Source organism: Geotrypetes seraphini, chromosome 3 (assembly GCF_902459505.1).
Source record: "Geotrypetes seraphini chromosome 3, aGeoSer1.1, whole genome shotgun sequence".
In the NCBI taxonomy this organism is placed as follows: Eukaryota; Metazoa; Chordata; class Amphibia; order Gymnophiona; family Dermophiidae; genus Geotrypetes; species Geotrypetes seraphini.
Genome location: NC_047086.1, coordinates 68,815,102 through 68,828,681, shown reverse-complemented (window position 1 = coordinate 68,828,681; position 13,580 = coordinate 68,815,102). Strand labels below are relative to the sequence as shown.

Here is a 13,580-nt window from a genome sequence, read left to right as displayed (position 1 = left end):
ATTAGGTTCTAGGCCGGGGTTGGAAATAGGCTGTAGTGCGACCAGAATTCTATTGGGTTTAACTGTCCTCTTGACCAAAACATCTTTTTAGGATTGGTCTAGTTTTCCTTTCAGGTTGTTTTTTGATCAAACTTAATTCAAAATTACAAAGAAGGTGGTCTGACCAAGGGGTATTAGCCCAGGTTTCACCTATGAGACATATACTGGGAGTAATAGGGACATTGGAGAAAAAAGTAATCAGGTCGAGGTGGTGACCTTTCCTGTGGGTTGTAGTCGGGGGAGGCTTGGAGAAACCTAGCGAAGTTAGGAAGGAAAGTAGGTCAGCTGCATTGGAATTCTCTTCCTGTTCGAGGTGTAAGTTAACATCACCGGCTAAAAGATTATGGGTGCCGGCTACTAAGTTTGTAAGGAGGAATTCATAGAAGTCATCTTTTGCTAGATTCCATTTATTAGGGGGCATATAAAATATTGTAATGATCAAGTTGTCTTTACAATCCATTTTGGATATTTTGCATGTGAGAATTTCCATATCGTTGGTTAGTTTAGTGTCTAGAACTTGGAACTCAAAATGGCCTCTGAGAATTATAGCTAGGCCACCTCCTCTTTTTGAGTTTCTTGATAGGGGGATGATTTTGTAGTCTGATGGTAGTATTTCCCCAATGATTGCATCCTGATCGGAAATTAACCATGTTTCGGTTAGAAATAAGAAATCTAGGTGGGTTTCTTCCAGCCAGTCTTTGATTAGTTGGGCTTTATTCCTGACCAAGCGGATGTTCAGATACACTCCAGAGAAAATGGATTATTCCAAAGTAGGTGGGGGTTCAGTATGTTGTAAGTTTTTTAGGGATTGTTTTCTTCTGGGTGTTGGTCTGGAGAAATGGCGGGAGGCGTTGACTACAGAGATTGGGAAAGGGCCTGTTTCTGTGCAATCATGATGGGGACGGAGAGATTTTTCAGGCCCTGAGAATCTATTCCATGTAATGTAAGTTGGGATCGGTTCGAAGGCTAAGGCTTTTGAAATTCAACCTCTTGTGCCTAGTAGGTAGAGGAGGAGACAGGCTATGAACTTTCATGTAGGGTTGTTCATGTTGGAGCAAGGATAAGGAGAAAAAAAAGGAGAAGAGACAAGGCCTAGTGGGCGGAGGAAATATCGATTGCTTAAGGTTTAGGCTATCTAAACGAGCAAATAGTTAGGAAGACTGATCATGCAAATTCTTATCAGTTTGGTAATACAGTCTTATATACAGACTTATATGCTTATAAGGTAATACAGACTTAGGATATCTAAGCGTGCAAATAGTTAGGTTGACTGGTCATGCAAATACTTATCAGTTTGGCTCTGCTCAGATGCTTCGCAAAGGCGCGAGCTAAGGCGCACGCGCCTTTGCCATGTGCCTTAGCTGGCGCGCCAAACGGCTGTGCGCCGTTGCCGTAGATGAATTTAAGGGGTTCCCCGCAGGATTGGGGAAGGGGTGGAGCTGGTCTCAAACACCTTGCTGGAGCGGGGTTCGTGCAGTCAAGTCGGCCCGCTGGTTTCAGTGCGGGAAGGAGGCTTCCCGTTGCCGCAAATGAATTTAAGGGGCTCCCCGCAGGATCGGGGGAGGGGCGGAGCTGGTCTCAAATGCCTTGCTGGAGCGGGGCTCGTGCAGTCAGGTAGGCCTGCTGGTTTCGGTGTGGGAAGGAGGCTTCCTGTTGCCGCAGATGAATTTAAGGGGCTCCCCGCAGGATCGGGGGAGGGAGGCCAGTGTGAGTTGTGGTATGCTTCTGTGATGTGGTCATTTTTTTCAATGAATAGATGAGTCTTAGGGCTGTATTTTGTATTGTTTGAAGTTGCTTTATCATGGTCGTTGGGCAGTGGAGGTATAGTATGTTGCAGTAGTCTATTAGTCCAAGGATAAGAGATTGTACCAAAAGTTGGAATTGTTTCCTGTCGAAGAATTTTCGGATTTGTCTTAGGTTTCTCAGTCTCGAATGATGCTTTTATTACTTTGTTGATTTGTGGTTGCATGGTACAACCTCTGTCAATCAGTACTCCAAGAAGTTTTAGTGTGGGTTGAGTGGGGTATGAGATCGAGTTTATTACTAGGTTTGTTAAGGTTGGAGTTTTGCTGTTTTCTAGGAGGATGAAGTTTGTTTTGTCAAGAATAAAGGCCACTCCTCTAAAAAGATTAACAACCTTGTGCACATAAGCATTAAACTTCTTATATATATATATATATATATATATATATATAAAAAAATATATATATATATATATATATATATATATATAATTATATATATATAATTCAAAGGCTGAATATACTCAAGAGACAGAGACAAAAACAAGGGGTATTTACCCCAAGAATATTGCCTACCACCCAATCATCACATATGCTTAAAGTGCCTTCAAACATCTTTAAGTGCTGTATATCATAGTCTAATCATTTTCAAAAAAATGTTCAATTAGAATGACAAGACACTTGGGGCTCCTTTTATCAAGCCACGCTAGTGGGGTTAACGCGAGCGACTTTTCATCATGCGTTAACCCCCGCACTGGCCTAAAAACTACCGCCTGCTCAAGAGGAGGCGGTAGCGGCTAGCGGTTTAGCGCGCGGTATTACATGCGTTAAACTGCCAACGTGCCTTTGTAAAAGGAGCCCTTAGCTTTGTCAGAGGTTCCGACAGGCTAAACCTGTTTTGCTCCTGCGTCAGGAAACCAAAAAGTGATTTAATCAATTGTAAAAAAGGTATAGTCTCTGAAATACATAAACACAAAGTTTTTAAACATACATTTTTATTTCAAAATCCACTTTAAAATAGTAAATACAAAACATTTTTTAAGGTTAATACTAAACAGTTAATTGGCAATACAGAGGGTACCTGCTAGAAATTCAAAACAGCTTCATAAGCATACATTTTCTTCAAGCGTTAATGGCTGAAAGACACCGCCACTATACTTTAAATATTAGAGGAAGATGTAGATACACACGTCATCACGTACCAACGTGATGACGTACAAAATGAACCAATTGGGAGGCTACAAAACTAAATTGGACATGAAAAAATGTTAAATATATACTAAATACTTCATAATTAGGGCTAAAGATTTAATAATAATAATAACTTTATTTTGTATACCGCCATACCCAGGGAGTTCTAGGCGGTTCACATCAATTAATTAAGGTTACAAACAATGAAGTCTTTGGAGTTAACAGTTTAGGAATGTACAGGTCATTGAGTTTGGCAGGAATATACATTTTAGGAGTGTACAGGTCATTGAAGTGGCAGGGATATACATGGGGGTACAGAAGGAAGGTATTATTTATTTACAGGAAAAAATACAGGTCCTTGAAGTTAACGGGTTAGGAGAGGACAATAAGAAGGAGTAGTTGGAGATTCACGTGCATTGATGGGAATGGAATAAGTGTGTTTTGAGTTTTTTCCTGAAGTCAAGGTAGGTGGGGGCGTCGAGCACAATTTGGGCTAGCCATGCGTTCAGTTTAGCCGCCTGGAAGGAAAAGGTTTTGTCAAGGAACCTTTTGAAATGACATAGTTTTAGGGAGGGGAAGGCGAACAGATGGATTCTGCGGGGGTTCTTATTGTTGTAATTTAGGTTGATGTGTGGGTTGAGGTAGATTGGGGATATACCAAATACTGTTTTGTAGCAGAGGCATGCGAATTTGAATAGGACTCTGGATTCAAATGGTAACCAATGCAGTTTATGGTAGAAGGGGGTGATGTGTTCCCATTTGTTTAGGCCAAATATAAGGCGGTGTTCTGAATCAGTTTTAGTTTCCTGGTGGTTTTCTTCATGGAGCCCAGATAAATGATGTTGCAGTAGTCCAGGATGCTGAGAATGGAGGATTGTACTAGCAGGCGGAATGAGTTGTCGTCGAAGTATTTTTTATGGTGCGGAGTTTCCAGAGCACCGAGAAGCTTTTCTGACAGTAAGATCATCTAATATAATAAAATGGTAGGCCGCGCATTCGCACTAAAAAAAAACGTGTTCCCTGATCTGTTGCGAAAATACAACTGCGCATGCGCGGCCCCGGTGGCGGCTTTCAAATTTTAAAAAAAAAAAAATTACACAGCTGCGAGACAGGAGCTGCGGCGGCGGCGACTTTCAACGACGAAGAAGCTGCAGCTCGAGAAGTCGGGGCCTCCCCCGTCACGTACAACCCGCTCCCTCTCCTGCAGCTCAGGCACCACAGAAGCGGTGAAAACGCGCAACACGGTCCCCTCGTCTGCCTACCCTTCCCCCCAACACAGCGCATTTGCCCCCCCCTCTCCAGAACGAATCAAGAAATGGAGCCGAGCCGCCCTCCGCAACAGACCAGAGGAGTCCTTTACCGCTCACCACCCTTCCCTTGCCGCTGACCCGACTACCTACCCGGCGATTTAAGCAGCAGTCTTCACACGCTGCTTCAGGCACTTCTACTGCCCTGATTTGCTCTGCCGCGTCTCTGATGATGTCATCAGGGACGTGCCAGAGTAAATCAGGGCAGTAGAAGAACCCGAAGCAGCGTGTGAAGACTGCTGCACAGGCTGCTTGAATGGGAGCAGGAAGAGGTGATGATGGACAGGGTGGGGAAAAGGAAGGGAGGCCTATTGTTGGACAGGGGGAGCAGGAAGAGGTGCTGATGGACGGGGGGGGAATGAAGGGAGGCCTACTGCTGGACAGAGGGAGCAGGAAGAGGTGCTGATGGACAGGGGGGGAGGTAAAACAAAGGGAGAAGGACTGCTGCTGGATAAGGGGAGCATAAATGGGTGGTGGTGGACAGGGGGGAAAATGAAGGGAGGCCTAATGCTGGACAGGGGGAGCAGGAAGAGGTGCTGATGGACAGGGGGAAAAATGAAGGGAGGCCTACTGCTGGACAGGGAGAGCAGGAAGAGATGCTGATGGACAGAGGGAAAAAATGAAGGGCGGCCTACTGCTGGACAGGGGGAGCAGGAAGAGATGCTTTTGGACGGGGGGTGGAAATGAAGGGAGACCTACTGCTGGACAGAGGGAGCAGGAAGAGGTGATGATGGACGGGGGGGGAAAAAAAGGAAGGGATGCCTATTGTTGGACAGGGGGGATCAGAAAGAGGTACTGATGGACAGGGGGGAGGTAAAACAAAGGGAGAAGAGCTGCTGCTGGATAAGGGGAGCAGTGAAGGGGTGGTGGTGGACACAGGGGAGGTAAAAAGAAGGGAGAATGGACAGGAAAAAGTGGCTAAGGAGACAGAGAGAGAAAGAAATAAAGACAGACACACACATATATTCTAGCACCCGAGGGAGGAAAATGCTGCACAGGGAAGTAGGGAGGGGGGAAATGCTGATGCACAAGGAAATGGAGGAGGAGGGAATGCTGATATGGCTACTGTACAGGAAAGTAGACAAGGGGAGATAAATGCTGCATAGGGGGCAGAAAGAGAGACAAATAGAAAGAAAGACAAATAATAGGAGGGAGGGAGACAGAAAGAAAAGAAGAAAGACACAAGGGCAGGGAGTGAGACAGAAAGAAAGAAAGACAGACAGACATATATTCTAGCACCCGTTAATGTAACGGGCTTAAAGACTAGTTTGTTATATAATGAATTGCTTTGATAAATCAAAGGTGCCCAACAGCATAGGCATGAGCAATACTTATACAACTACAGTGATAAGACTCTTACATCAAGCAGCTGGATATTTCTCCATTACCGCAATGGCTTAAGTTATATTAGAAGTTAAATATGATTGTTTATTGCTTCAACAAAAACTATATAGCTCTAAATCCCTGATTAGCAGAAATTACTACAAAAAAACAGCTTAAACAATGCTGCCCCTGACACTTTAAAAAATACTAAAAAATGAATGAAACTTAATAAAAAGATTCAGACGTCCACATAAACCAACGTGATGACGTGTGAAATGTCAAAATCCAGCCAATCAGAACACTCTAAAGGAAAACAAAACTGCAAAAAAGAACTACAAAAGAAAAACTGAAAAGGAACTACAAAAAGCCTCCAATTGATTTCATTGTTTAAACCTGCAGTTTAAAGTGTCAAAGTCCAGCCAATCAGAGGGCTGCAAAATTGGAAAACTAAAGAAAAAAAAATGAAACAAAAAACTGCAAAAAAGAGAAGGAAGAGCTACAAAAAAAACCCCCAAACCTCCACTCAATTTCATTATTTAAACCTGCAGGCGATATTCTTGGAGTAAATACTCCTTGTTTTTGCCTCTATGTCTCTGAGCATATTCAGCCTTTGAATTATATATATGAGAAGTCTAATGCTTATGTGCACATGGTTGTTAATCTTTTTAGAGGAGTGACCTATATTCAACCAGTTTGGTACATCCTCATAGAAACATAGAAAGATGACGGCAGAAAAGGGCTATAGCCCATCAAGTCTGCCCACTCTACTGTCCCAGACTTGATGGGCTATAGCCCTTTTCTGCCGTCATCTTTCTATGTTTCTATGAGGATGTACCAAACTGGTTGAATATAGGTCACTCCTCTAAAAAGATTAACAACCATGTGCACATAAACATTAGACTTCTCATATATATAGTTCAAAGGTGATTAATTTTTTCCCCATTGATATTTTGACCAATTTCTATATGGCATGATTCCAGAATTTTTTAGAGAGTAATATAGGCCACTATAGAAGGCTTTGTTGCCTGCAATAGGGTGGCAGCAACCACGTCCCAAGTAGCCTCTTTGAATCAGGGCCTTGTGCTCAAGAGCCATGCCTTAAGATGAAAGCGTCAGGTAATCTCCACGGGAGCTGGCCCCTTTCTGAGAAGATCATGATGAGGAGGGAGCTCGAGTCCCTGTCCCGCTGAAGATGAATGAGATCCGCATACCATGGATGGCAAGGCTAGTCCGGGACCATTAAAATTACTTGACCTGGATGAGTTGCTAACCTGTGGATGACCTAGTCTACCATGGACCAAGGTGGGAAGACGTAAAGAAGATCTTGGCTTGGCCAGGGCTGAACTAATGCATCCAGTCCTAAACTTCTGGGTTCGGCTCTTCGAATAAAGCAGCGCTTGACTTTCAAGTTCTTAGCAGAAACCATCAAATCCTTTGTTGGGCTTCCCCAATGACGCACAATAAGTCAAAATGCCTTTTGAGAGAGAGACCATTCCCCCGGGTCCAGGACTTGTCGACTGAGAAAGTCTGCTTTAACATTTTCTGCTTTTGCCACATGCACAGCAGAGAAAGCATGAAGGTGCATTTCCACCCACCGGAAGAGTATCTGTTGCATTGTTGGAAAACACTTATTGCCTTTCCCTCCAGGGTCTTTTCCAGAGACCGCAACACTAACCTGATGGCTTGGAACTCTAAATGGTTTATGGACCACTCCTTTTGAAGGCAAGTTCACTCGCCCTGAATGGAGTGGTCTCCGCAATGGGATCCCCAACCGAATAGGCTGGCATCAGTCATGACAGTCATCCACTTTTCGATCCGGAAAGGAATGTTCTTCGACAAAGAAGCATCCTGAAGCCACTAGCATAAGACCTTGCTCTTCTGGACTATGGGAGCTGCATCTGAAGAGAATGACATTGAGGTGACCACCGAGACAGGAGTTTCCTGGAGGGGCTGAATGTGCACCCTGGCCCAAGAACAACCTCCAGTGAGGCTGCTATGGAGCCAACACTTGAAGGTAGTGCCAGGCTGTGGAGTTCTAAAGTGCCAACAGGTCTGAGACTTGTTTCCGGACCTTCTGTTTGCATGGCTCGGGAAGAAAAGTGTGGCCTTCTGTCTTGTCAAATAGAATGACCAGATATTCCAATCCCTGAGTTGACTCCAGCTGGCTCTTTATTTTAATTTATTTTTTATTACAATCTATCATAATTCACAAGAATACAAAATAGTCGTCTAGATAAGGGTGAACCTGCAACCCCATCTTCTGCAGATGAGCCACCACTATCACCATCATCTTGGTGAAGGTTCCGGAGTGAATTCCTTTTGTAGCATGCGAGTATGGGGAAACAACCCTATGGTCTAGGATATCTCACCTATTGCACTGGAACAGCATTTCTAGAGTTCAGCTGTAATTAAAGAAGTACTCAATTTAAATGCAGGAATTTCCTGTCTCTTTAATCCCAGGGTACAGAGACAAACTTCTCCAAAACCTCAGATAAATCTAGTCAATTTTGGTTTTTGTTTTGGGGGGGTTCTTTTTTTGAGAGAGAGGCAGGAGAGAAAAAAAATCTTGGGGAAGACAGACAGATACATAGTAGTAGTAGTAGTAGTAGCAGTAGCAGTGGGGAAGGGAGGGAGGGACCTGGCACCACCTGATTTACACCTTAAGCTTAATAGCACCTCAACCCCAGACTCAACTAAACTTTTTAGAAAGAGGACATGAGACCACCAAGGAATAATCAAAGAGCTGCACCAGGAGCTGCTATCTGTCAGCTGGAGATTATAAAGCACAGCTTATTAGTGCTCTCTGAGTACTGTATAGCCTACCTCAGCCAGTATTCTCTAGTTCCACCTGCTAACAGATGAGCATACCCCATTAGTCTGGACCGATTCTTTGGTGATGTTATGGAAAGAAATTTTAAATTTTGTGCAAATACTTCCTGCACATTTGAAGTCAAAGTAGAGCATGCAAATCTCAATTGCAAATCTTGAAAATCAGACTTGTTTGTAGCATTTGAGAACCAGCTGGCCACACCTGCTTTAGATTCTTCATTCTACTTTCAACTGTAGTCTGTCACTCATTTTCCATCTCTTCTGCTTGCAGTTACAACTAATTTTTTTCATACACAACAGATACCATATAGCACATACATACCTTCTTTAACTAGTTGCTTATAGATTTCATTATCTATTGTCAAATCAAGGTCATTGTATTTTTCACCGCATTTAGATAGGTAACTGTTTATCGAATCGTATCTGGATTTACTTATTCTGTACTTGTTATTCTTCAATGGCTAGACAGAAAAGGAAAACAAAATCCCATTGTTTAGAATGAGTACAGACTACATTGCTAATAAATGAGTTAAAAAAATACCTTTTATCTGATAATCAAAAATCTCCCCCCCCCAAAAAAAAACCAAAACAACAAACTGAAAGCAATGTAATTTGAAGTAGTTCATGCATAATTTTAGACAAAAATTCCTCATATGTAAAACAGGGGAAACGATTAATTTGATATACCCAAGTTTAGGAAGATGTGGCTCACTGGTAGAGCTGCTGCTTCTATACCCAGAGGTTGTTTCTTGTGACCCTGAGCAAATCACTCAATCCTGTAGTGCCCACCACTTTGAAAGCCAAGGCCACAAAAAGCACAGTTACTTACCGTAACAGGTGTTATCCAGGGACAGCATGCAGCTATTCTCACATATGGGTGACATTATCGACGGAGCCCCGATGCGGAAGCCTCGCAAGCAGACCAGACTTGCTTGTAGAAACTAGAAGTTTCGAGTCAGCCGCACCGCGTATGCGCGAGTGTCTAACCGTCCAGCACAGGGCGCGTCGTCTCAGTTCAGATAGCTAGCAGAGAAGCCAACCAGGGGAGGTGGGTGGATTATAAGAATAGCTGCCTGCTGTCCCTGGATAACACCTGTTATGGTAAGTAACTGTGCTTTATCCAAGGACAAGCAGACAGACTATTCTCATATATGGGTGACCTCCAAGATAACCAGAATGGGATGGTGGGAGTGTTGGCAATTTAGGAGAATAAATTTTTAATACTGTTTGGCCAAACTGTCCATCCCATCTGGAGAAAACATCCAGACAATAGTGAGAAGTGAAAATATGAACCGAGGATTAAGTAGAAGCCTTGCAAATTTCCTCAATAGGTGTAGATCTGAGGAAAGCTACTGAAGCTGCCATTGCTCTGACCTTATGGGCTGTGACTCTACTTTGTAGGGGTAATCCAGCCTGGGCATAGCAGAAAGAGTTGCAAGCAGCCATCCAGTTGGAGATGGTACGCTTAGAGATAGGATGTCCCAACTTATCTGGATCGAAGGAGACAAAAAGTTGAGGAGCAGATCTGTGTGGTTTGGTGCGTTCCAAATAGAAGGCCAAAGCACATTTACAGTCCAGAGTATGAATAGCTGATTCTCCAGGATGAGAATGAGGCTTTGGAAAGAATACTGGAAGAATAATGGATTGGTTGAGATGAAATTCCGAAACCACTTTAAATAGGAATTTAGGATGAGTACGGAGAACCACCTTGTCATGATGGAACACAGTAAAAGGTAGATCAGCAACTAAAGCTTGTAGCTCACTGATTCTTCGAGCAGAAGTGAGGGCAATGAGAAACACCACTTTCCAAGTGAGATACTTCAGATGAGCCGTAGACATTGGTTCAAATGGAGGCTTCATCAATTGAGTAAGAACAACATTGAGGTCCCAAACCACTGGAGGCGGTTCGAGAGGAGGTTTGACATTGAAAAGTCCTTTCATGAATCTGGAAACCCCCTGGATAAGCAGAGAGGGGTTTTCCTTCAATAGGCTTATGGAAAGCAGCAATTGCAATGAGATAGACTCGGATCAATGTAGACTTAAGCCAGAGGTGGATAAGTGCAAAAGGTAGTCTAAAACAGAAGATAAGGAGGAATGTTGAGGCTCCTTATCGTGAGAAAAACACCACATAGAAAATCTAGTCCATTTTTGGTGATAGCATTGTCTAGTGGTAGGATTCCTAGAAGCCTCTAAAATGTCTTACACATTGAGAAAATTGAAGAGGAGTTATGTTGAGAGGTACCAAGCTGTCAGGTGCAGAGACTGCAGATTGGAATGAAGCAGAGATCCTTGACTCTGTGTGAGCAGAGATGGAAAAACTGGTAGAAGGGATGGCTCCCTGCTGCTGAGTTGAAGTAGAAGGGAGTACCAAGGTTGCCTCGGCCACTGAGGAGCAATCAGAATCATGGAGGCATGGTCGTTCTTCAACTTGACAAGTCTTCAGAATGAGAGGGAATGGAGGGAATGCATAAAGGAAGAGATTCGTCCATTCCAGAAGAAAAGCATCTGCCTCGAGGCGATGAGGAAAATAGATCCTGGAGCAGAACTGAGGCAGTTTGTGGTTGTGGAGAGCTGCAAAGAGATCTATCTGAGGTGTTCCCCACTGTGAAAAAAATGTGTTGAAGAGGAGAGGAATGGAGTGTTCATTCTTGAGGTTGCAGAAGACGACTCAAGTTGTCTGCCAAGCAATTTTTTGCCCCTTGGATGTAGACAGCTTTGAGGAAGGTGTTGTGGCGGATTGCCCAGTCCCAAACCTTCAGAGCTTCTTGACAAAGGGAGGAAGATCCCGTCCCTCCCTGTTTGTTGACATAGTACATAATAATAATAATAACTTTATTTTTGTATACCGCCATACCCAAGGAGTTCTAGGCGGTTTACATTTGATTAACAAAAAAAATTACAAGTGGTTTAAAAACAATTGAACACTATTAGAAGCAAGCAATAAATTACAAGTGGTTCGAAACAATTGAACAATATTAGGAGCACGGAAGTAGTTGCAGTTAGAGAGAGAGGGGGGAGTGTAGGTCAGGGGGGGTTGGAGGTGGGTAGGTTGGGAAAAGAGAGGTGGAAGGGGGCAGGAGGAGATTGTTGTTCATTGGAGAGGGGTGTTAGGTGTCTTGTCCATGGAATAGGTGAGTTTTGAGAGATTTTCTAAACCCGAGGTAGGTGGGGGCCTCAAGGACAATTTGGGCTAGCCATGGGTTCAGTTTGGCAGCCTTGAAGGCGAAAGTTTTACATGGCGACTTGGCTGTCTGTTCAAATGAGTCTACTTGGTCTTGAAGAAGATGTTGAAAAGCTTTGAGAGTCTTGAAAATCGCTCTGAGTTCTAACAGATTGATATGACACTGACAATCTGTACTGCTCCAGTGGTCTTGAGCACAGAGACCATCGAGATGAGCACCCCAAGCGTAGGTCGAGGAATTTGTTGCGAGAACCTTCTGATGAGGGGGTGTTTGAAAGAGCAAGCCTCTGGAGAGATTGGAAAAGAGCATCCACCAGCAGAGAGACTGTCTCAATGAAGGAGTGAGTGCAAATTGTCGAGAAAGTGGGTCGTAAACCTGCGTCCACTGAGATGCCAGGGTCCACTGAGGAATTCTGAGGTGAAATCTGGCAAAAGAAGTCACGTGTACTGTGGAGGCCATGTGACCCAGAAGTACCATCATGTGTCTCGCTGATATGGAGGAGCGGGAAGACACTGTATGACAGAGTTGAAGGAGAGCTTCCAGACGTTGCTGCGGAAGGAATGCTCTGATTTGGATAGTATCCAGAACAGCTCCGATGAATTGTAGATTCTGAGAGGGTTGAAGTTGGGAATTGGGAAAGTTGATTTCGAATCCCAAACCCTGTAGGAACCACGTAGTCCGTTGGGTCGCTACAATAACCCCTTGAGATGTTGAATCTTTGATGAGCCAGTCATCCAGGTAGAGAAATACCCGAGGACCATGGTTTCTGAGAGCTGCGGCTACCACTACCAGACACTTAGTGAACACTGGGAGATGAAGCCAGGCCAAAGGGGAGCACTCTGAATTGATAATGCAAATTCCCCATCCGAAATCTGAGGAGACTGCATGAATGGGAATACGAGTATAAGCCTCCTTGAGATCCAGAGAGCATAACCAGTTGTTCTGATTTAGGAGGGGGATAAAGGGACGCCAGGGATAACTTGCAAAATTTTTCTTTGACTAAAAATTTGTTGAGAGCCCTGAGATCCAGAATGGGCCGCAGATCGTCCGTCTTCTTCAGAACAAGGAAGTAACAGGAGTAAAACCCCCTGTTCTGCTGTTCCAAAGGAACAAGTTCGATGACATGGAGACGAAGCAGAGCTTGAGCTTCCTGAAGAAGAAGGGCGGTCCGGTATGGACTGGAAGGATACTCTCTTGGAGGAAGCTCTGGTGGAACCTGATTGAAATGAAGAGAGTATCCTTCCCCGATGATTGACAGCACCCAGAGGTCGGATGTTATTGTCTCTCATCGGTGGTAAAAATGATAGAGACGACCTCTAATAGGGGGAAGATAATTAAGAGACAAAACGGTGGAGGTTATGCTCTGTTTTAAACAGTCAAAAAGGCTGCGTAGCTTTAGGTGCAGCAGAAGGTTGAGGTTTCTGTTGTTTCTGAGTCTGCTGTTTCTTGGGAGGAGGGCGAGTATAAGGAGCTGCTCTCAGAGTAAAACGCCTCTGGTAAATAGGAGGAGGGCGTGCAGGCTTGGCAGGAGCTGGCTTTGGCTTAGGTCTGACTATAGAAGCAAAAGATTTTTCATGTTCAGACAATTTCTTGGTGGCTGCCTCAATAGATTCATCGAAGAGGTCATTGCCTGCACAAGGAACATTAGCCAAGTGGTCCTGAAGATTAGGATACATATCAATGGTACGAAGCCAGGCAAGGCAGTGCATTGCTACAGAACAAGCAACCGCCCTGGCAGACAACTCAAAGGCATCGTAAGAAGACTGAAGCAGATGTAATCTGAGCTGTGATAGAGAAGCTATGACTTTCTGAAATTCAAAGTGCTTTTGAGTGTCTAAATAATTGAGAAATTTAGGCAAAAGAGCAATGAGGAACTCAAAATAAGTGACAAAATGGAAACTGTAATTAAGGACTTTAGAGGACATCATGGCATTTTGATAGATGCGACGTCCAAACTTGTCCATAGT

The 13,580-nt window shown here is 43.9% G+C and overlaps 1 protein-coding gene across 4 annotated transcripts in view; it reads right to left on the bottom strand.

Annotated features, from left to right (window-relative positions):
- Nucleotides 1-13,580, bottom strand: part of GCLC (glutamate-cysteine ligase catalytic subunit) — a 251,587-nt gene that overhangs the window by 65,281 nt on the left and 172,726 nt on the right. For all 4 annotated transcript variants that reach the window (XM_033936648.1, XM_033936647.1, XM_033936646.1 and 1 more), the window contains one exon: nt 8,754-8,892. In XM_033936648.1, the coding sequence (XP_033792539.1) occupies nt 8,754-8,892 (139 nt within the window). The remainder of the gene's footprint in view (nt 1-8,753; nt 8,893-13,580) is intronic.